This window comes from Mycteria americana, chromosome 10 (assembly GCF_035582795.1).
Source record: "Mycteria americana isolate JAX WOST 10 ecotype Jacksonville Zoo and Gardens chromosome 10, USCA_MyAme_1.0, whole genome shotgun sequence".
NCBI classification, from domain to species: Eukaryota; Metazoa; Chordata; class Aves; order Ciconiiformes; family Ciconiidae; genus Mycteria; species Mycteria americana.
In genome coordinates, this window is record NC_134374.1 from 16,740,748 (window position 1) to 16,760,813 (window position 20,066).

Sequence of the window (20,066 nt, forward strand, 5' to 3'; positions counted from 1 at the left end):
ACGATCGTAAATCAGTTTACACCAAGCGTGAAGCCATACCCCAAGTACTTATTTAACAGATCATTTTAAAGATACCTCAGGTGTGTCTATATGAGTTCCAGTCACTACAGTGCAGGTGTATTGTCTAACAAGAACATGAGCGAGCATGAGATTTGCAACAGAAAGATGCAGGACAGGACTCAATGAGATTGAGAAACGGGAAGTCTCGGGTAGGTGGCAGGGATCAAAGTCTTCGGCGGGAGTTGTGATTGCCGTGCACCGAGATGGGAATGTGATGACAAGCCCAGCACTTGGGGAGGAGGGAGGGAGCCGGGGAAAAACATTCCAGCTGCCTCCGATGACGGGCAGGCAGCCAAAAGCGTGTGAACCATTGGATGTGTGCTTTGCACTGGCTCTCCCAGGAGAAAGAGTGGACAAAACAGAAAGAAGGAAGGAAAGAAAACATTAGCAAGGAAACCAAAAGCAAGAGAGAGGTCACTGTATCTCAGATCAGCTTTACTCTACAAAGGTCATCACCAGCAGGCATAGTCCATGCCGGCTGTAGGTAGTCACAGTCTGATCCCAGTCACACAGCTTAAACGTTCCACATCCTGGAACTTTAAGGCACAATTTTTATTTTATTATAATTGCAGGCCCTTGGGCAATTTCTAACAGCAACTAAGAAATTTGCTAAATCCTCTTCTTTTCCCAGGAGTATAAAAACAAACAGGCAGAAAAACAAAAAAAAACATTAACACAGGATATTCCCCGCCCTATCATAAAAAGATCCGCTTCCCTTTTTCTAAAATGAGTGTCTAAAAAGCAGATGAACTCTTGCAAAACTCCTTGAAGAGCTGAGTAACTACTGAAACGTTCTGTTGGCTTAGGAATAAGTAATTTTCACTAATTAATTTTGATTTGCCTTGAAACTTAGCCTTGAAACTTAGCCAGAAGTTTCCTCTCTGCTGGATCTTTACTATTTTTATGATACCTGTATTTGGGTGGCAAGTAGGAGCAAGCTTGCTAGCTACCACAAAAATCTAGTCAAGAAGAAAAATGCTTATCCCAAATGTTTTCTTATCCTGAAGTGTATCAAAATATCACTTGCGTGATATTCTCACTTCTGTGGAAATTTGGGAAAATTAGTTGCCACGTCACACCTGCAAAAGTGAGAGCAAAATTGCGAAGTGACTGTATCATGTTTGGAAGGGGCTGAAGCAGAAGGTGTTTGGGGAAGTTTGTAGAAAGAAGAATCTGTAGTAGCGGATTAGAAAAAGAACAATATGCATTTTTAGTACAGATGAGAACTATAGAAGTGACCTGAATTTGCAGGAGGGATTTTGAAAAGAGGAGTTCTGCCAGGGGTTTTGAATAACTAGGTTTAACATCAAGAGAACTTTTTGGGATGTGCTAACATAGCGGCTTTCCTGGTGAGAGGATATGAATGTCTCGGGCACGTTTCAGTAATAGCAGGAGCTGAGTGTAGATCTGGTTGTAAAAGGAAAACGACTTTGACTCCCAAAACAAGACCTTTCAGTTTAGGGCCGCGCTGAAGTGCAGTGCGGGGGGAGCTGGGATGGTGTTGGGGGAAAGCGCGGTGGGGCACCGGGCAGCAGCCGGGGAAGCAGCACGGGGTGCGGGGCGGTGCTGGCTGCGGTCCCTGCAGAGGGGGTGCGGGAAGCGCTCGGGGTCCCTGAGCAACGCCGCAGTTCAGGTTCTGCAGCAGGGCCGAGGCGGGGCTTGGGGAGGGCCCCTGGGAGGCACACAGGCTCCGGGGGAAAGAAGCGTCTCCGCGGTGCGGCTGCGGGAGGCCGCCACGGCCAGCAGAGACCGGAAGGAAGGCAGGGGCGGCCCGCGGGGGGACAGCAGAGGGAGGGCGGCGCGGGGCCAGGGGCTGCCGCGGACGCTGCCCTCGCAGCGGGGGAGACGCAGCCCGGCCCCGCGGCAGCGGGCAGTCCCGGGGCAGCGCTGTCGGGGGGGGGGCGGCGGGCGGCGGGGGCCGGCAGCCCAGCCCCGGGGCGGGCAGGGCGGCGGCCGGCGCTGCCCAGGTAGCGGGGGCGGACCGCTGCCGCCGGCCGCCGCTCCCCGCTGGGCTCGGGTTACCTGGGCGGGCCGCGTCGCGGCTCTTCCCGTCTGGCCCGGCCCCCGCGACGGGAAGTGGGAGCGAAGGGCCGTGCTCGGGCGGCCGGGACGCCGGAGCCATGGATCCTCCCGGAGCCCCGCTGCGGTGCCGGCTTCTCCTCGCCGTCTGCTGGGTGGTCGCCGCGGGGCCGGCGGCAGGTAGGAGCGGGAAGGGGAGCGGGACCACCGGCCGGCTGCCAGCCCCGAGCCGGGCTCGCCCCGCTCCGCTCCCGGGCGCTCGTCCCGGCCGGCGCAGCCGGGGCCGCTCGCTGCCGACCCGAGGCGGGGCTGGGACACCGCGCGGGAGCCGCTGCGGGGACGCGGCCGTGCGCGGGTCGGGCGGCCGTGGGAGCTGCGCTGCCCGCTCGGCTGTGGGCTCGGTGCATCTGTGTTCTTATAGTTAAGTCGAATGCTTTCATTTTGTAGTCGAAATCGCCCGAAGCGCGTCGGCTGCGTGCAAGAGCGATGCCAGTAGCGCGCCCGGCCTCTTGCCGGGCAGAGGGACGGGGATGCTTAAAAATCTGCTCTTCTCTCTCTGTAAGGCAGCGGTTGACAGGGTCAGCAGAAATCTTTTGAGCTCTGTCTTCGGTTCCCGGGACTGTCTCTGCCTTAAGAGCCGAGGCAGAAACCGAACCAGCGCCCTTCTCTCTGTGCCTGTGTCTTGCGGCGGATTCCTGGAAGTCAGGCGAAGGCAGCCGCTGGTAGCACGGCGGGAGCTGCCTTGGCTTCGCTGCCTTTGGCTTTGCTGGCTGTGGGAGCTCTGGGCATAAACAGTTTCCCTTGTCGTGTGCTTTGTACATTACGTTTGTCGTTGCTTTTAGTTTCCGCACTTTTGGAAACACGAACGTTTAGTTGCAGGAAAGATGTGTGCGTGTCTGAGAGGGTTTAATCAGAAACGGGGCTCGAAGCCTTATTAGTTCTGTCTTTGCTTATGTTACGCAAAAATGCGGTTGCAAACATTAGAGAATTGTTATTTTTCAACTGGCTACAATTCGGTTTATAACTATGAAATCAACCTTAAGAAAATGCAGGAGGACAAAATACAAATACAAAGACTTTACAACACTTTTACGATACTTGATGCAAAGTATTTGCTGATGTTTCCACAGTATCGCTTTTAAAAATAAATTTTTTTTTATGCAGGATTGCCTCAGCTAATCTCTGCTAGTTACTACTGCGCTTTATTTTCTTCGAAGCATCACTGTGGTTTTGTTTTTTAAGAGTGAAATAACGTCTTGTTTATGTTTCATAGTGGGTCTTTGAGTTGTTCTGCTAAATTGCTGTAGCGATGAGATTTTAATAACAAAAGTATTAGGGTGTATGTATATTTTATACAACAAAAGTAGAGACTGGCCAAGCCTATGAATAAAAGCAAATCTTCAGCTGAATATAACATTAAAGCATGAGCTTCAGATTGTATAGACTAATCTAAAACCTACTAGATTTAAACTTTTTATGCTAATACAATTTATTCATTTATTTCTAAACTTTGAATATTCCCAGCTCTTACTTTGTGAGGTTAGAGATCTGCAAGCTTAAGCACAGTTACTTCTAATCAAACCTATTAAAAGAGAATGTGTAGAACTTCAGAACGGCAATCAGGGATGACACTATTTTTTTAAAATGGTTTGTGGCTTTTGTAGGTAATAAAAAGTGTGATCATGAAAAGACAAAGTGTTTGGAGCTGTGTAGTCTTGTTGAATAAATATATTTATTTTTTTACATGATCTAAAGGATTCAGTATTTGCAAACTTAAGCTCCCGATGCTGTTACTAAAACCTGTCGTAAGCTTTTGTTAGCGGAACAGGTAATAGGCAAAGATGCTCTGGCTAGGTTCAGTTTTCTCAGAGGAGACTGTATTTTTGTAAGAACAAAACTTTGTCTTCTCCGCTCCCAAGGCCAGCTGTAAAACTGAAGAAACAAACAAACAAATCTCAAAAGTTTTAAGTATTCAAAAAAGCTAAGCATATTCAGACTAAAACAGTAAATTCTAGTAATTATTCTCATTTTCCGTGCGAGCATACATTATCCGCACATACACGCGGACACGCAGGTGGTAATAATGTCTGTTCTCTACCATTGCCTGTCCTTTAACTCTGCAAAGGTCTGAGAAAGCTCCAGGAGTTGGATGAATTTTCTTCCAGCTTTGGCAGCTAAGGCTCTCAGGAAATGTAAGATAATGGCGTCATGGACGCTTTGAGCAGAATTCTTGCTGAAAGAAGCCGTTTGGCCTTTCCATCTGCCCTCTTCCTTGCGCTAGCAGAAGGAAATGGGGCTGCGCTGTGACCTGGATGGGAAAACTGATCTCGGTGGAATTATTCTGCCCTTTCCCTATGTGCTCCCCCAAATGCTGGGGCAGGTTGAGCCTGGTTTCCTGGGACGAGCAAGACCTGCAGCCCTAGTTGATATCAGTTTGAAGTGTTTGTGAAACTACTGTGTAACAAGGGTACTTTCTTTCCACAGACAAATAGGTGGTGGTGCCTCAGTGATGGTACCTGTAGATACCCTTGAGAAGCAGTCTCATTTGGCCTCTCATTTAATATCTCCTAATAGTATACATTAGAGTAGCCCTTTAAGAAAAAACAAAATTCACTTTCATTTTCTCAGGTAGTTACCAGTTGGTAATTTTTTCTAGAATTGGAGTCTGACACATACTTTGATTTTTCCTAGCAGTTTTCTGTTTTCTGCCACATTTCCCTTCTTTGTTTTCTAATAACACATTTAAGCTCTATGACTGGATATTGAGTAGTCTGTGACTCAGTGCACAACAGTGAGGAAGGGTCAATGCACAAATGGATTTATTCCAGCAACTCTCTCTGAGTCATGGCTCTTCCTCCACTTCTATCTTGCTTTTGGGGAGGTGAAAAAATGTACCACTGAAGTGCACCAGCAGTGAATTACTATTTGTCCCACGCTGGTTTTGTTCACTGTGCTAAAGCATAGCATTAAAAGTTTAATAGGTGAGTAATTGAAAAAGCATTGTGGTTTCTTTGTTGTTTTTTAACATTCTCGGTTTTGCTTGGATTGGGCTAAATTGTGGTTCTAACGTACAGCTGTTGCCTGCAAGATGTAATCAACTTGTCTTTTTAAAGTTTTCTCTCTAAAACTGCGTTGATGGATACTTTTGGGGTAGAATAAAGTGTTAATTGCTCCAGAAAATGTATATACTATTTTTACTAAAGATTCATCATGCGCAATGCAAACTCACAGCAGAAAAGATCCAAAAAATGAGACTTATCTTCCCTCCACAAGCATAAGTTTCATTACCACAGCTACTACATTGCAGCATGCAACAATTTCTTTAAAATTACTTTTCAATGATTTTTTGTGTGTGCATTTATTATAATTATTTAAGTGATTAACCGACTGAGATAACAGGAATAGTAGCAACAATTTAGTGGGCAGTAGTTTATCTGATAGCAAATACAAGCTGGTGAAGTTGAGAAGTCTTTTGTGTTCTTTTCTGTTGGAGAGTTAAAAATTGGTCAGTATTACTAAGGGTAAAATGTGGACCAACAAGATTGTTACACTGATAACTTATTTCTTCTAGGAGCAAAAGTTCTTCCACCTCCATCCAACCTGGGCTACACATTTATCCAAATCTGCACCCTGAACTGGACGTGGAACCCCCCAGAGAACATCAGCAGTAGCTGTGACCTGGAGTATTCCAGCGACATTGTGATTGATAAGGTCCCTCAGGACAAAAGAGTAAGTGCATTGCCTCTCTAAACTCTGCTATGCTCCGGTAAATGTCTTACTGTGATAAAATTGTGTGTGTGTAAGCATATATACATATATAAATGTCTATAAATACAGTTTTAATATAGCCTTTAATTCTTGTCATGGGATCAAAACCTTAAGAACGAGTCATACCAGCACGTGGGATCTTCAGATCAGAAAAATCTGTCTGTCGCTCTCTGATAATTGAGCTGCTACTAATAACACAGAAGTACCATAATAATGCAAAAAGACTTGTTTCAGTCTTTGCTTGTGCAGCTTCCTAGAAAAAATAAAATATATACAGGGCAGTCTACATCCTTAAGACTTTAATGGCAATTTGCAAAGGCTGATCTCCTTCACTCTGAATTCAATTTAAGAAAGAAATGTCCACATTAACCTTGATGTAGCTGTGATTTGACAGTGTCTTCTGGAGGTAATGCCAAGTGTTAACGTATTCCTGCATTTGCCCTGTCCAGCACCTGCGCTTACAGTTATCCATGGGGATGTGTTATGAATACAACATGGAACACATTTGTTCCCTGGAAGAGAAACTGTAGAACTTTGGGGGGGGCTTTTTGTTTTTATTTCTATGTTAGATGGTTTGCAGCCCAGATGTGATCCTTGGTGTGGATTAACAACTGTTTGGTCAGGAATGAGAGCAGCATTGCCATGGTACTGAAGGGGCCGTAGGACAAATGTTTTTACAATTTATTGCCAGTAAGATAATATGCTATCAGTCCATAATTCCAAACTGTCAGAATTTGAAGCCTTGAATACGCACCGACTGTGGGGCCGGCAGCACTGCTATTTCGGATATGGTTAAAGTCTATATGATGCCTCTTAAAGCAGTCCTTTGTTGTTGAGCCCTATTACTGTTTTATGGCCTGATGTTTACAATGGCCTCTTCACGGTGACTGCCATGCTTTTCTGACAGCTCCAGGATATCCTGACTTCAAGTAAGTCTGTAGTTTTGCAAACAGCTGAGCTGATTTAATGGCTTAACAGTGCTAAAAGGGTGATAGTTCATTTTTGACACCCCTTTTTCTAATGATCTTCATCGGACCTTTAGATGAGCCAGTTGAACTTGCTAACTCAGCAGAAGCCTGTTTACCTCTTCTGATGGCTTCATTAACAAATTAACAAGTTGAAAGTCTGCTCAGTTAATGAGCTGAACGAGTTTGTGGAAGGGTCTAACAGCTGTTAAGGTCAACAGCCATGAAAGAGCGGTGGGACAGTGGTTTCACACAACAGGGTGAACCAGACTTTTTGCATTACGACTAGTAGAACCTAGGCTGTTCATTGCTGTTTGATTTCCTTGCCCTCTTTTTTTTTTTTTTTTGTACACGAGTGGTTACACCACTCTTTGGTCATAACAAAGATTTTTATTTTTTTTTTTTTAAATCCTGTTTCTAGTTAAGTAAAACGTATCCCCCTAGCCCAATAAAAGATGCTCAAGTAAGTGTATGACAAGCCTTTTCTCACACACATACATACTCTCTTCTGAAAATGGAAGCTCATGGACTACTTGGGCCTGATGTGCTGTCACTGTATTTAATAGCCATTTGTGCATTTGTTTTGTTAATTTTCTTCTTTTGCTTCTTAAATCCATGCAAACTCTTCTCATTGCTTTTTGGTTCTTTCTTCTGTTCGTCCTGCACTCATGTGCACACACAGAAAGATGAAGGTTAGATCTGTAAGCTCCTGTTTATATAGCTGTACTGTAAACATGCTTATATTGCATTATTCGTGAAGACTTTATGATAATTTTCCCCCACGTTATACTTTTTCCTTGATTTCTGTGTGGCCTTTGCCTGTGTCTACAGGTCACTGGAGTAGAAGTAATTTTCCTTTGGTGAGTTCTGGATGTGCCTGATGGCGAAAAAGAAAAGCAAAGTGATGCTGAGGCTTCCCACGTTGTCAGACACTCCTTTCATTTGGCTTTGAGTTGCAGTCTTTCTGAGGGCCTGTAATGTATTCTTACATTAATAGTAATTCCCATGTGTCTGATATGGTATGCCAAATGTTCTGGTTGTCTTTTCCTCCCCATCTAAACCCAGGAATGGAGCAAGAGTCGCTTCCGTGTGACGGATATATTCTTGAATGAGGAAATGCGTTTCAAAGTGAGAAGTGAATGCAAGTACGATAACGCCAGCGAGCCCAGCCGATGGGTGGAGACCTCTCTGAAGCCAGAAGGTAACATGTGCAGCGGCCAGGCCCCAGACAGACGTGCCTCTCTTGGCCCGAGGAGACACGGCCTTGTTTTCTCTGCTATTTTAACAAAATGTCATAGAAATACATTGTAGAGAAATAGAAACATACCAGACCCAAGGGCTAGCTCGACTGATAGAGCTTAAACAGAATGATTATACTACGTTTAAACCCAAGTAGAGTCTTCCGATGCTTAAAACCTTATGGACGAGCTTGTAAAATTTAAATGTTCTTCCAAGACAATGATGTGATTCCTGTCATTCCTCTTGTCCCTGCCACGCTGTGGTTGTGGGATAAGAGATAACTTAGGTTGTATTAAGCCTGCTGGCTTCGTGACTAACATCTAAGTCAGTTTATTTTGTATGATTTTTCTCTACAAGCAAAAGTGTCTAACATTTACAAATGTAGGGTTATTTTAGAGGGATGAATCTAGCAAATTTAACAACTTGTTGAATAAATAAATTACTTAAAAAAGAGAGAACCCTACTATAATTAAAAGAGATGACTGGGGTCTACAAAGCTGTGCACAGCAAAATGAATAGAGAAAAAATATTTTTTTTTCTTGACATCCAGCAATAAGGGGTCCATAGCAAAATTGTTAGGAAGCAGACTTTAAGGAATAATGTATTCTGCTGGATGCTGGAAGTTAGGAGGTACAGCAAGGAAATAGAGCCTCTTGCCTTGAGTAGTAAAAGTCTGTCTAACCCAGGAGTGTGACTCAATGTGGATGAAAACCGCATGTGGATGGGGGAATCTGAGACCCTATCGGGCTTGTCTGCGTGTCTGTCAAAACGGTATTCTGGAAAATCAGGGAAAAACAGATCATTAGGACAGCATGTACTAAACAGGATGGGGCTTTTAAAAGTCTGCTTGCACATAAAATATTTTTAAATACTTCTTGCAATAGGAAAACCAGTTTCATTTTCCTATACTCTTAGACAGTCACTTCAGGGAGAATGCAAGCTTAGAAGTAGAAGGTATTTTGGGGTTTGCTATCAATAAAAGTCTGGACTGTTGATAAAATTAACATTCTTTTTTTTAGTTCTTGGAGACGTTGCGACTTGTTAAAAGGAAAAAATATCTAATGTTCTGTAATATGATAATACAGTATAAAGAACTTGTACCATAAAAAAATGCAAGATTGAATATGAAGGACTTTATTCTGTAGTTGCTCTGCCTGGGAGATACATTGATGTGTCTATTCACAATTGCTATGTACTCATTTGTATTTATGTTCTGTAGTTTGGGTTTTCAATACGTTGAAGTGACTGTCTGGAGGTGTATGGGTCTCAATTAAAAATTCAACTTACTTCAGTGTTGCTTTTGTCCATATTTAAGATCTGCAGGTGTTTCAATATTCAGAATACTGAGACACTAATATTGTATCTGGAGAAGATACTATAATTAAATGCTGCTTATTTTTAACATTGATGGCTGTAATAACTATAACAAAGCTAAGTGCTATCCCTATAGTTGCCAGTTACTTTAACTCCTTTTTAAAGTATCTGTAGTTTAATAGAACAAAATATTTTCCTGACTCAACACCTTGTCCTTAGCATCAGGTAACTCTAAGTAGTAATTCAGACATGGTGGAAACTGAGATTCCCTGTTACAATTAGCTTGCATTTAGAAGTTGCCTTGCTGAGATTTCAGCTATTGCAAGCAATAAACAACTGGAATTCATCACTGGCTATGCTGAGACAGGCAGTGCGGGCTGAGAAGTAACCCATCTTTGCCTTCCAGACAGTTTCAGTTATGTAAAAAGGGATGTTTTACTTCTGGAAACTGGGGACAAGACTGCTGGCAAAATAAATCTTACGAGACCTTTCCAACTTGCCTTGCAGGTATTCCAGGTACTGCTGCTGTTGACTTGAGCTGTGTTTGGCACAATTTGGAGTACATGATTTGTACGTGGCGTCCTGGGGAGAATGCAAGCAGTGATACCAATTACACGTTGTTCTACTGGTTCGTATGATCTTTTTATTCCCAACTCTAAAGCGCTTTAGTGCTAATCTTTAGTTTTACATTAGGCGTTTTACTTGTCTGCTTCCTGTTGCTTTGGAAGATCCCAGGGCATTTCGTACAAGTTAGCGTTGGGTCCTGTCCAACAGAAGACTTCACTGTGGAAGGGTCAAGCAGTTGCTGTTCCTGAGTCTTTTTGGGAAGTTGATGTAACTATTACGAGAAGCACTGGCTGCTTCTGCAGCCCATTTTTAAAATAACTGCTTTGGCTTTCTAATTTTTTCTAATTGTGGATTCAAAGAGGGAATAATTAAGAACTGAGCGAGACCAATGTATTAATTGCTTTTTTTGCAGGCCAATAAACATGGGCCATTTAAGTCAGATTCACTCACTAATGTATGTGTCAGCTCTTAAATCATTGGAAAATGGTATGAAAGCATTAATAACACTTAACAGTAGTTTGGTTTGTATCTTCGATGTCATAAATAACCGATTCACCTTGAAAGTTATGGAGAACATCTTTTTATCATCATCCACGCTTGCCAGCTGACTGCCATAAATGGACTCCTGTTCCAAAGGAACAGAGTTGTGGTGTGAGCAAAAACTTGGCAGCAAGATCTGTGCACGCTAATCTATGCATACTTCTGCATGTTGATGGAGCTTGTGAAGTGCCAGATTGCATTAGCTTCTGTAGAAATATTGAAGTTTTCTTTCTGAAAGCCCCTTGTTGTAGTTTAAATCAGCTTTTTGTCTTATCTGAACTAACTAAATAAACTTTTTCCTCTCCCTCTCCAGTGGCAGCCTCACAGATTAACTGTTCGATTTAATGCATTTGGACAGCAAACAGCAGAAAACTTGCTGCTTTAGTTAAATGCAGGGAGGGCTGTTCTCTCTCTAAACTGCTACTGAAAGAAATTTTTTCTTTATTACAAGACCAGTACCAATGAGGCATTGGAGATCTGAATTTCTGGGTATATCGATACGTACTGGAATAATGCTTTAATTAGGGCTATGTATTTTCAACTTACCCCTTAGTTTTGATGAAAGATGTAGCTGCAGTGACAGCAGTGTGTTTTGATTCATGCTGCTTAGAAAGAAAAAGACTTTTTTTTCTAGTTTTAAAGCTGAAAACTAAGGAAGCACTTGACTTTTGGACTGAAAGATACATTTTCCGTAGTGCAGGTGAGGGTTTGTTTTTGGCTGTGCATTTGGGGTTTTTCATCTTTATTTTGTTTTGTGGGGTGTTTTTTTTTTTCCTCCCCAGAAATGACTGAACAGTGACCTGAAAAATTATTGCTTAGTTCCATTTTATATTCTTCATTGATATTTTCCTCTAAAATCCTATCTTTTCATCCAAAATGAACATGAATATGACATTAGCTTAGAATAAACAAATCCAGTCAGTGCACAGTAATACTTGCTGAAACAGAGGCTCACGAGAGCAGGTTGATGCATCGGCATGGTGCTGTCTGCTCTGAATGCCTCCCGGCTTCATCAGCCCCACGGCAGGAGGTGAGAAGGGTGGATAAAAAAGGGATCTGTCCTGAAAACAGGACAGAGGGGTTTGGTTTCCCGAGCCCCTGTATGTGATTCACCGAGATGTGAAGTAGGGGAACATCATTCCTATTGTGCTCCTAAATGAAGCTCTGATTTGATCTGTATCGCTTTTAGATAAATAAATAAAAAATCCGTTTTCTCAGGAGGAAAAGCTACTGGCACATTTTCATTGGGACTTGGCGAACAAAGGGAAGCAAGGAAGAAGGTTGTCATACCTTCTCTGTTATTGGAAGTGAATACTGACATTTTGAAAAGCAAATGCAGCAATAGGTGAAACTCAACCAAGAGCTGCAATACCTGAGGCATTGCTGAAGGAGATTGATCAGGTCATTCTATCATAGAAGTGAAATTCTATTGACAGGAAGGGACACAAATTAGTTTGCTTTCTAAATATTTTTTTTTCCTTGAAATTGTTTTCCCATGTGGAAAACGTGAACCAAAGCTGAAAGCAGCTGTTGTATTTGGTGCTTGGATGTAACGCAAACCTCCCTCTCTTTCTGCTGCTTGACACTCTTTACAAAAATAATATTCTTTCTAAAGCTTGAGATAAATGAGAAGCTTCTTATTTTGCTTAGCTTTATTTTTATGTATGCTATAGTACAGCTTTAATGCAAGATCAGTCTTTAGAATTCGCAGCAGGTTTAAGAACAAGCTGGCCCCTTGCTGTCCCATTCTTTTGAAGTTTAAAAAAAAATTTTTATTCCTATAGGTTTGATGGCTTGAAAAACCGTAAGAAGTGCAGCAACTATTCTATGCACCAAGGAATCTTTGGATGCATGTTCAATCTTAGCTTCCCAAAAGTCACCAATACTTACCCAGCTATAAGTATTTTGATTAGAGATGATTCTGAAGAAATTAGACCTGTGTGTGCAAGTGAAAATCCTACCACCCTCGGTAAGTTTAACACCACATCATAAAAAATAATTAAAAAAAGAAGTTTGCTAGTATATCGTTGTGTTTGAGAAGCTTGCACTTCATAAGCTGTGGATGAGACAACATGATTAAATGCTCCCTTCTATTGATCTTTGATTTGGGAATTATATAGACAAGGTTTGTTTTTTGGGGTTGGGAGGGTGGGGCGGGGTGTCATTTTCCACTCATTTTTACTCTTATTCTTTAGTTGTTTTTATTCTTTCTTGACTTTTTGGTGCTTTTTCCTCTTTCTGTTCCTGAATTGGTGTAATATGATGCAATACAGGACTTCAACAGTTTTTGTGGGCAGTGAAATACACTTTTTAACTAATTCTTCCATTTTGCATTTCAGTAAAACCTGCTACTCCGAGACAAGTTAAACTGTCAAAGATTAATGATGAAATATATGTAGAATGGAGTGAATCAGACACCTTTCCAGAAAATTGTTTATTTTATGAAGTTGAATATCACAATGGTGATTTGGACACCGCTCAGATAATTAAGGTAATTTTTCATTACTTACAGTTAACTGATTTTTTTTTTCCCTACGTATCTTTTATAACTTGTGTTGATATTCACAGTAACTCAAATATTTGCTGTTTAAAAATGAAGAATTATATATGCTGCATAGGAATGGGTCTGGTGCACTAGCTGGAAGTGTTAGGTGGACATAAGATTTTTCTCCCATACAGTAGGTTTCTAGTAGTAATATCTATACAACACAATTCATACAAATCTTCTAAATCCTTGCCGTTATTTGTTATGGCAAAGCAGTAATGTGTAAGAACAGTCTGATAAAGAAGTATACACTAAACTAAACAACACTTATCAGGAAGTATACTGCAGTGCATGTGCCTCTTTGCTTCTCAGTGATATGGGACTTTGCTCTGCTGGTGTTGGGTTTTCCTGTCGTTGGTCTGTGCTCAGTCAGATGACTGCCTTGTTCTTGAATTATGTGACTTGATTACCATAAAGCAAAATTAATTGTGCGTGCACACAAGAACACAGAATGTTATACAGAAAAGCAAGGGGATAAAAAGACTGAGGAGGGGAGGGAAGAAAAAGGCGTGCACTCTTAGATACACTGATTTTAATGTATGTGTAAAAAGTATTGACTTCAGTGTCTGGATGTACTCATGCCTGTATCTGCATAGCCAAACTGACTCTACTGTTTGATCAGAATGGTAAACAATATGATAAATTTAAAAATAAGGTGGCAGTCTTCTCCTGCAGAGCATATTTAGTTGTGTGTCCTACCCCAAATTTAGCAAACTCGAATAATATCAGCATTTCTCAGGAAACTGGCATTTTGGATCAAAAATAAGTGAAGTTTGATCCCAGCTAGTGTGTTTGCCTGTCTCCATAGAGGCATCACAGAAGACTTTTGCATGGTCAAAGTTGGATAAGCATTGCTGCCCTGACAGAGAGGGGAAGGCAGTGTAAATCACAGATGTTTCTCAAAAAAAAAAAAAAAAAAAAGGCAGTGTTCCAGATACTGAGTCTTAGTTTAATCATTGATGCCAAATGCTGTATGATAGATGTAGCAGTGAATAAGTTTAAATCTTAGCTTTGGAATCTCTATTTAGGCAGTCTGTGCTGGTTCAATGCTACTATGTCCTTTTATATGAAGTTCAGTATTCACAAAAAGATCTTCCATCAAAACATTCCAAATACATTAAGTACACAATGAAAATGGGCTTGTAAATGACTGAGAATATGTTGGTAATTGAACAAGGCAAATTACCTTTTCTTTTCACCTTAGGTTGAAAATAATTATACGTCAATTCCGAGCGTTGATCCTAACAGCAAGTACATCTTCAAAGTGAGAGCAAAACCAAAGCCCGAGTGTTACAGCAGCAAGCTCTGTAGCGACTGGAGTGAAGAAAAGAGTATTGGTGAGAACTATTCTTCCTGCAATTTGTTGCACTTTATTCTTCATCTGTAAGGCATCTCATACCTTTTGTCTGCTAAGTCAATGGGAGTTGAAGATCATCTTCCTATGTATCTATTTAATCGTCGGTGCAAAGAGGGCAAGAGAGTTCTAGTCCTTCCGCAGTGCCGTCAGCTACTGCCTGTACTGCTCTCTGTGGTGATGGGGTTGCCATCTGTGTAGCTGTGCAATAACCCCTTCCCAGTGCTGTCAGTTTTTCAGCCCTGAGTCTTGCTGGTTTTCATTTTCTTGCCAAATGTATCCACATTATAGTGTCATGCTTTGAAAAATAAGTCCTTGCCTACAAAAGTGCTAATATATTTGAAAAAACGTTGTCTGTGAATTAACTAGAGAATTATTTAGTTTGTTGTCGTTATTCCTAAAAAGCCTCCCAAAACATCCGTAAGTTTCTACAATTTTTGTTTTCCAGGTGAGAAGACAGACTCTACGTTCTATTTTGTTTTAATAATCACCATTCCATTAATAGTAGCCGTATCTACGATAATTCTACTAGTTTATCTAAAAAGGTAAATAACGATCTCCCTTTATTTACAATCCACTAATTCTGATTGGTCTGTGACTTGCGTTACAGTTCATCTCTCTTCCAGGTAACTGTCGGTGGGGTGGCATGTTTCAGCAGCCGCTCTTTTATCCGTAGCATGCGTTGCATAACAAAAATGGCAGCTCCGTTGTGCCTCAGTCATTAGAATTAGCTTTATAGACCATATACAGGCTCTGGTTGCGCTTGGGTAACATTGCTTAGGTATGCTTACAGTTAGCTTCTTGTTGCACAGCTATTGCATCCCCTCTCTTTAAGCAATGAAGTCCAAATTAAAAATTAAGCTTATATAGTATATTTTACCAGATTTAAAAAAACAACCTACTTTTGCTGCTGTCTTTGTCAACAGTGAAAGTTATTTAGAATCTGTCTCTGTGAATATTCCCATTTTCTTTTGGCTTGGGGAGTAAAAATGAGAATTGGGCTACCGTTGCAGAGCATGAAAGCTGCCCAGTGATGCCAAAGCTGACTCCACAAATTTTCTTGACTGCACCCAAGTATGACATTAAAATGGTGATTTTTAAATTAATACATCTTTCATCTAAAGCTTTTCTTTTTAATTTTCTGAAGGCTGAAGATACTAATTCTTCCACCAATTCCGGACCCTAGAGAAATTCTTAAGCGCATGTTTGGAGAGCAGAATGAGGATTCCCAGGTTAGTAAGAAGCTGTTGGGCCAACTAATCTATTGAACTGGAATCTGTAGGCCTCCAATTTTCTTTTTCCTTATACCTGTGTCTATCTTAAAACCAATTGTATATAAGTAAGTATATTGTACGAAGATTAAGTATTTACAGTAATAAGAGTTGTTCAGAAACAATTACCCAAAGCTGAGAGGGACTTTTTTTTTTCCCCTCAAATTGCGTATACTTTTCTAGATACACTAGTAGAATTGCATTATTCTATTATTTCACAGACTGCTAGTCCCTTAAATGTGTTTTGGGTTGGTTTGGGGGTTGGGTTTTTTGGGTGGGGGTTTTCTGGTTGTTGGATTTTTTTGGTTGTTGTTTTGGTTTGGTTTTGTGTGGTTTGAGGGGTTTTTTGGTTTTGTTTGGTTGGTTTTTTGGGTTTTTTTGCAGCTCCATTAAACTACTTCTGGACATTCAGGTCTTCTCTGCTCGTTGCTGATATTTATGATGCTGAATAAAGCTATTCATAGTCGACTTCCAGAAACTTATATTTTTAGCACTTTCACATTTATCACAGCCAGTTAGCTATGAAGTAAATCAGGACACTTAGTTTCTTGTTGGTAAAAGAACAAAACTAACTAGAGCTGCTTCAAGCTTTGGTTGATGAAAGACTTGCTATGGGCCCTTATTTCAGGAAGAATAATACTGATTATGGAAACTCTTATTTCTAAACAAATCTAACTCAGTAGCCCTTCATAAAATCCTAAGGGAAGTACACTGACAAGCCCTAATTCAAACCGGGACATGAGGCAATGTATGTTGTTCGCTGAACACAGCCCTTACATGGAAGAGACCTTCTGACTCACTGTGGCATCTCAAAATTGATGCCACCTGTGAAACGTTTGTAGAGGATAGTGACTGTCTGGGTGTTTGATGCTGCATGTGCATTGGATGTTCTCAGTTGAACAGGAGTTGCAGGAATCACGGACTTTTTGAAAATAAGTCTCCTTTTGTGGCGTCCCAATTGTAAATGGAGTCAGAGTCCAAAATCCCGTATTCCCTTTTTTCACAGGGGTATTCTGAGTTCACCTAATAATAAACCAGAACTATGTGGAAAGCATGGATCTGGCCGCCTAGTTTGCTACCTTTTGGATAAACGTTTCAGCATGTATTGGTCATTATGGGACTAAGATGGGACTCTTGGCCATGAGGGTCATAAGTATGGTAGCTGTTACGCTTTGTCGTGCTTTCACAAGTGCTTTGTTATTGCCCCAGGAAACGCTGTGTTCTTGCCTCTGAGTATTATCTTGATCTTCTCAGTGAAAACTCTACTGACGTGTATATCCTCACTTCTCCGTCCTCCTGCCTGAGCTTCACCCGGTAGCTGTAGTTGGAAGCACTCTTAAGATGGGGGCCAACCTTCAGTTCTTCCTTGTCTCCAGAGAGGACAACTCTTCTGTCAACCAGGCCTAAGCCATGTCCCTAATAAGCACAGTTTGTTGCCCAGCTACCTTGGCTTTTTCACCATAATATAGGCTATGCGTTGTGAAATGGGTCTGTCTTATTGGGCTGAAAAAACAATGCTTGCCATGAAGAAGCGCTGTTAAAAATGTTGTTCTCTTTCAGATCTGTGCAAAGGATGATTCTGTGAATGCTTACGACAGGTTAACTAAGGAAGAAGAAATTCATTCTTTAATTTTAACAGAAACTCCGGAGTGCGCTAATTCTGAAAAAGAAAACCGATGAACTCTGCTTTACCGGTGAAAGATGAGGAAACTTTTCATTTCACCTGCTCCTGTACCTCAGGTGACAATGTAGATGTGAAGAGGCCTGCAAGACATTCACCAGCTTTCACCTTACTGAGTCCTTTCTGAGCCTTACTTCTCTGATGCTCAGAAGATACATCACTAACCGTGACCATTCCTCCATCTCTGCTAGAAAGACTCACCTTGGATCATTCGAGATGAGCGTGTACATAACTTTCATCTGACTGCATTGCAGCGTCTCGCGTTCTGGCTCCAGCCAGCTCTGCCCTATTACTTGTCATTTGCACTTGTGTTTGTGCCTCACATTAGACTGTAACTGAGTTTTTTGGAGCAAGCACTGTGACTTCTCTGAAGTATTTGGCTCGATTTTGCAGCAGGTGAGATGAGGCTCGTTTACAGTAGATGGCTCGTAAGTGCTACTACGTGGAACTTATTAGGCAGGCTGCCAGAGCACGGACCGTTTGTGGATGGCCTGTCTTGTGTGCCCCAGGGCAGGGCACTTTCCAGAAGGCATTTATGGACTGACCTTCTTACGCTTCTGCTTGATGTGCATCAGCTGTGGCCTGGTCAAACCCCATAAAAGAGGGTTGTTTTTTCTTTAAAAATGTGTATGAAAAGCCTGTCTGCTTTCCAGCTGGTGTTCAGACTATTCATAGAAAAGGCTTAGTTTTTTATCCTTTCAAGTGCCTGTCCTCAGATGCCTTGCCTTCATGGACTTCTTGGGTTAATTATACTTTGTTTAAAATGATAAATAGAATTTTTTACCTGTGTTGTGCAGTGGCAGATAACTGTATTGAGTCTCACCAGACTGTGATTCTACTTTGGCCATATTGGCCTGAAAACACCTGATTTTTGCAAGCTAAGTCATCCTGAGTCTGTCCAGCAAAATTACCAGCATGGATGCATGAGTCTAAGGAGCTGTGGTCAAATTGATTAGCAAGTGCTAAACCACTGAAACCAAATTAATTGAAAGACTTCCAAGACCCATCCTTACTGCTGAGCTGATGGATTTGGGGGAAGAGGAGATGACAACCTTGGCCTGCTTTCTAAGGGATAAGCTTTATTCTTTCTATAGTGATGAGGCTGTGATTTGAGCTTCCCCTCTAGGAGCTTAGCAATTTAAAGTGCTGTTTTGACTTTTTAAAAAAAAATTTCTTCTATACTTTACTGCAGCAGCTTGATGACTTTTTTTTTTTTTTTGTAAACCATGAATTGATTTGTTCATTTTTTGATGGTTTTGTTTTGAGGTTGCTTTACCCAGCAAAGCTCAGCAGACATTTTCTGGCACAACTATGACATTTGTCCGCTCTGAATTCTGAGCATTAGTTTCTACCCTGTGCTGCAAGGGTGTTAACAGCAGTACCTTGATTGTGCTGGAGGCGGAAAGTAATGTAATGGGGAGAAAGGGATCCATGCAAGCTGTTTATGGTTAGTCTTCAGGAATTTCTTGCTCCTCCCCACTAAGTGCAGACACATTGTTGATATAGTCACTATTGATATAGTCAAGACAGTATTGATATAGTCAGTCTTAGACTGGGAAGAGATCTCCTCAGAAGTTTGCTAGGAACAAACGCTGTAGCCACTAACCTTTTAAAGTTCAGCCCTGTCCTCAAACTCCATTCAATCAAAAATCTGAAATGAAACGCTACATTTTTAGAACATATAGTTCTGTGAGAAGTAGAACTAATGGAGCTTGCTCTTTAGCTACAAATTTACGTCCTTTATCCTCTTATGGATTCCCTCCCGCTCTTCATAAATCCAACTTTTTCCCCAGTCCCCACTGAGCCTCTCAAATATAGAGTTTCCTCCACATCACTTATCTACCTCTTGTTACTGGTGGTAGAAAGGGGAGGAGAAATGTAGCAGAACTAGCAGACCCCATATTAGCTTAAATCTTTTACTTACAATCAGGCTAAAAAAAAGACATTATAAAAATTGGTTAGCAAGACAAAATGAGAATGAAGTCTCAGGGATTTCAGTGAGATAAAACTCAGGTTATACAAAGTCAGCTAGCAGCACTATCTGATATTCCAGAGGTAAAGGAATAGCGGGGGCGAAAGGGTAATTAAATTCCTGTGCCACCTTCACTCCCTCTCCCCCAGAACATTCATATCATTATAGCAATATAAATATTTCTTGAATCTACCTCATCTAGAATGTTGCTCATCATAGACCACTAGACAAACAGAAATGTATTATTTCAAGATAAGCAAGCATGACAGTATAATATAAAGTTTTGTGGCTTTCAGTATAGCAATCTAGGAAGATGATCCTTGGTACTTTACCCAAAATTCTTTTGACTTTTGTTTTGGTGTTTATGGTAAAACCAAAGCTTATTTGTTTGAAAAACAAAAAAAACCCCAAATTCATAAAGCCAAAGGAGGGGAAAAAACAGATAGAAGGTGCTAGGTCAAAGGAAGACTTAAACGCAGAGGATGGTTTAGATCACTATAGAAAAGTTTTGGATAATTCTTTGTTTCCTGAATAATAGTAATTTATGCACTTCCTAATGAATGAATTTCTCGAGCCTGTGTTTTGGCATGTGAAGTAAGTGTCTGAGTATATCTTCATCTTTAACATACCTTGTTTATGGTTAGGGGGTTTTTTAGCTTGAAATTTTCCATGTTTTCCTATCATTTGTTTGTTCTTCATTGCAGTTACTTGATCTGTAAAGAATGAATAAATATGTTTGAATATTTTTCAATATAATTGGATGGCATTTTT

General features: G+C 41.2%; 1 protein-coding gene across 1 annotated transcript; it reads left to right on the top strand.

Annotated features, from left to right (window-relative positions):
- The first annotated feature begins 1,849 nt into the window (after positions 1 to 1,849).
- On the top strand, positions 1,850 to 19,801 carry IL13RA1 (interleukin 13 receptor subunit alpha 1). Its single transcript, XM_075513479.1, has 10 exons — positions 1,850 to 2,259; positions 5,651 to 5,808; positions 7,878 to 8,013; positions 9,873 to 9,993; positions 12,257 to 12,441; positions 12,812 to 12,963; positions 14,222 to 14,354; positions 14,820 to 14,916; positions 15,519 to 15,603; positions 17,203 to 19,801. Exons 1-10 carry the CDS (start codon positions 2,181 to 2,183, stop codon positions 17,320 to 17,322), a joined length of 1,266 nt encoding a protein of 421 aa, XP_075369594.1. The 5' UTR covers positions 1,850 to 2,180; the 3' UTR covers positions 17,323 to 19,801.
- Positions 19,802 to 20,066: the final 265 nt, after the last annotated feature.

Excerpts from the sequence above, each read along its gene's own strand:
- IL13RA1 (XM_075513479.1), top strand. The coding sequence starts at position 2,181 with ATGGATCCTCCCGGAGCCCCGCTGCGGTGCCGGCTTCTCCTCGCCGTC. Across the intron at positions 2,260-5,650 it reads CGCCGCGGGGCCGGCGGCAG|GAGCAAAAGTTCTTCCACCT; the intron begins GTAGGAGCGGGA and ends TATTTCTTCTAG. Across the intron at positions 12,442-12,811 it reads TGAAAATCCTACCACCCTCG|TAAAACCTGCTACTCCGAGA; the intron begins GTAAGTTTAACA and ends TTTGCATTTCAG.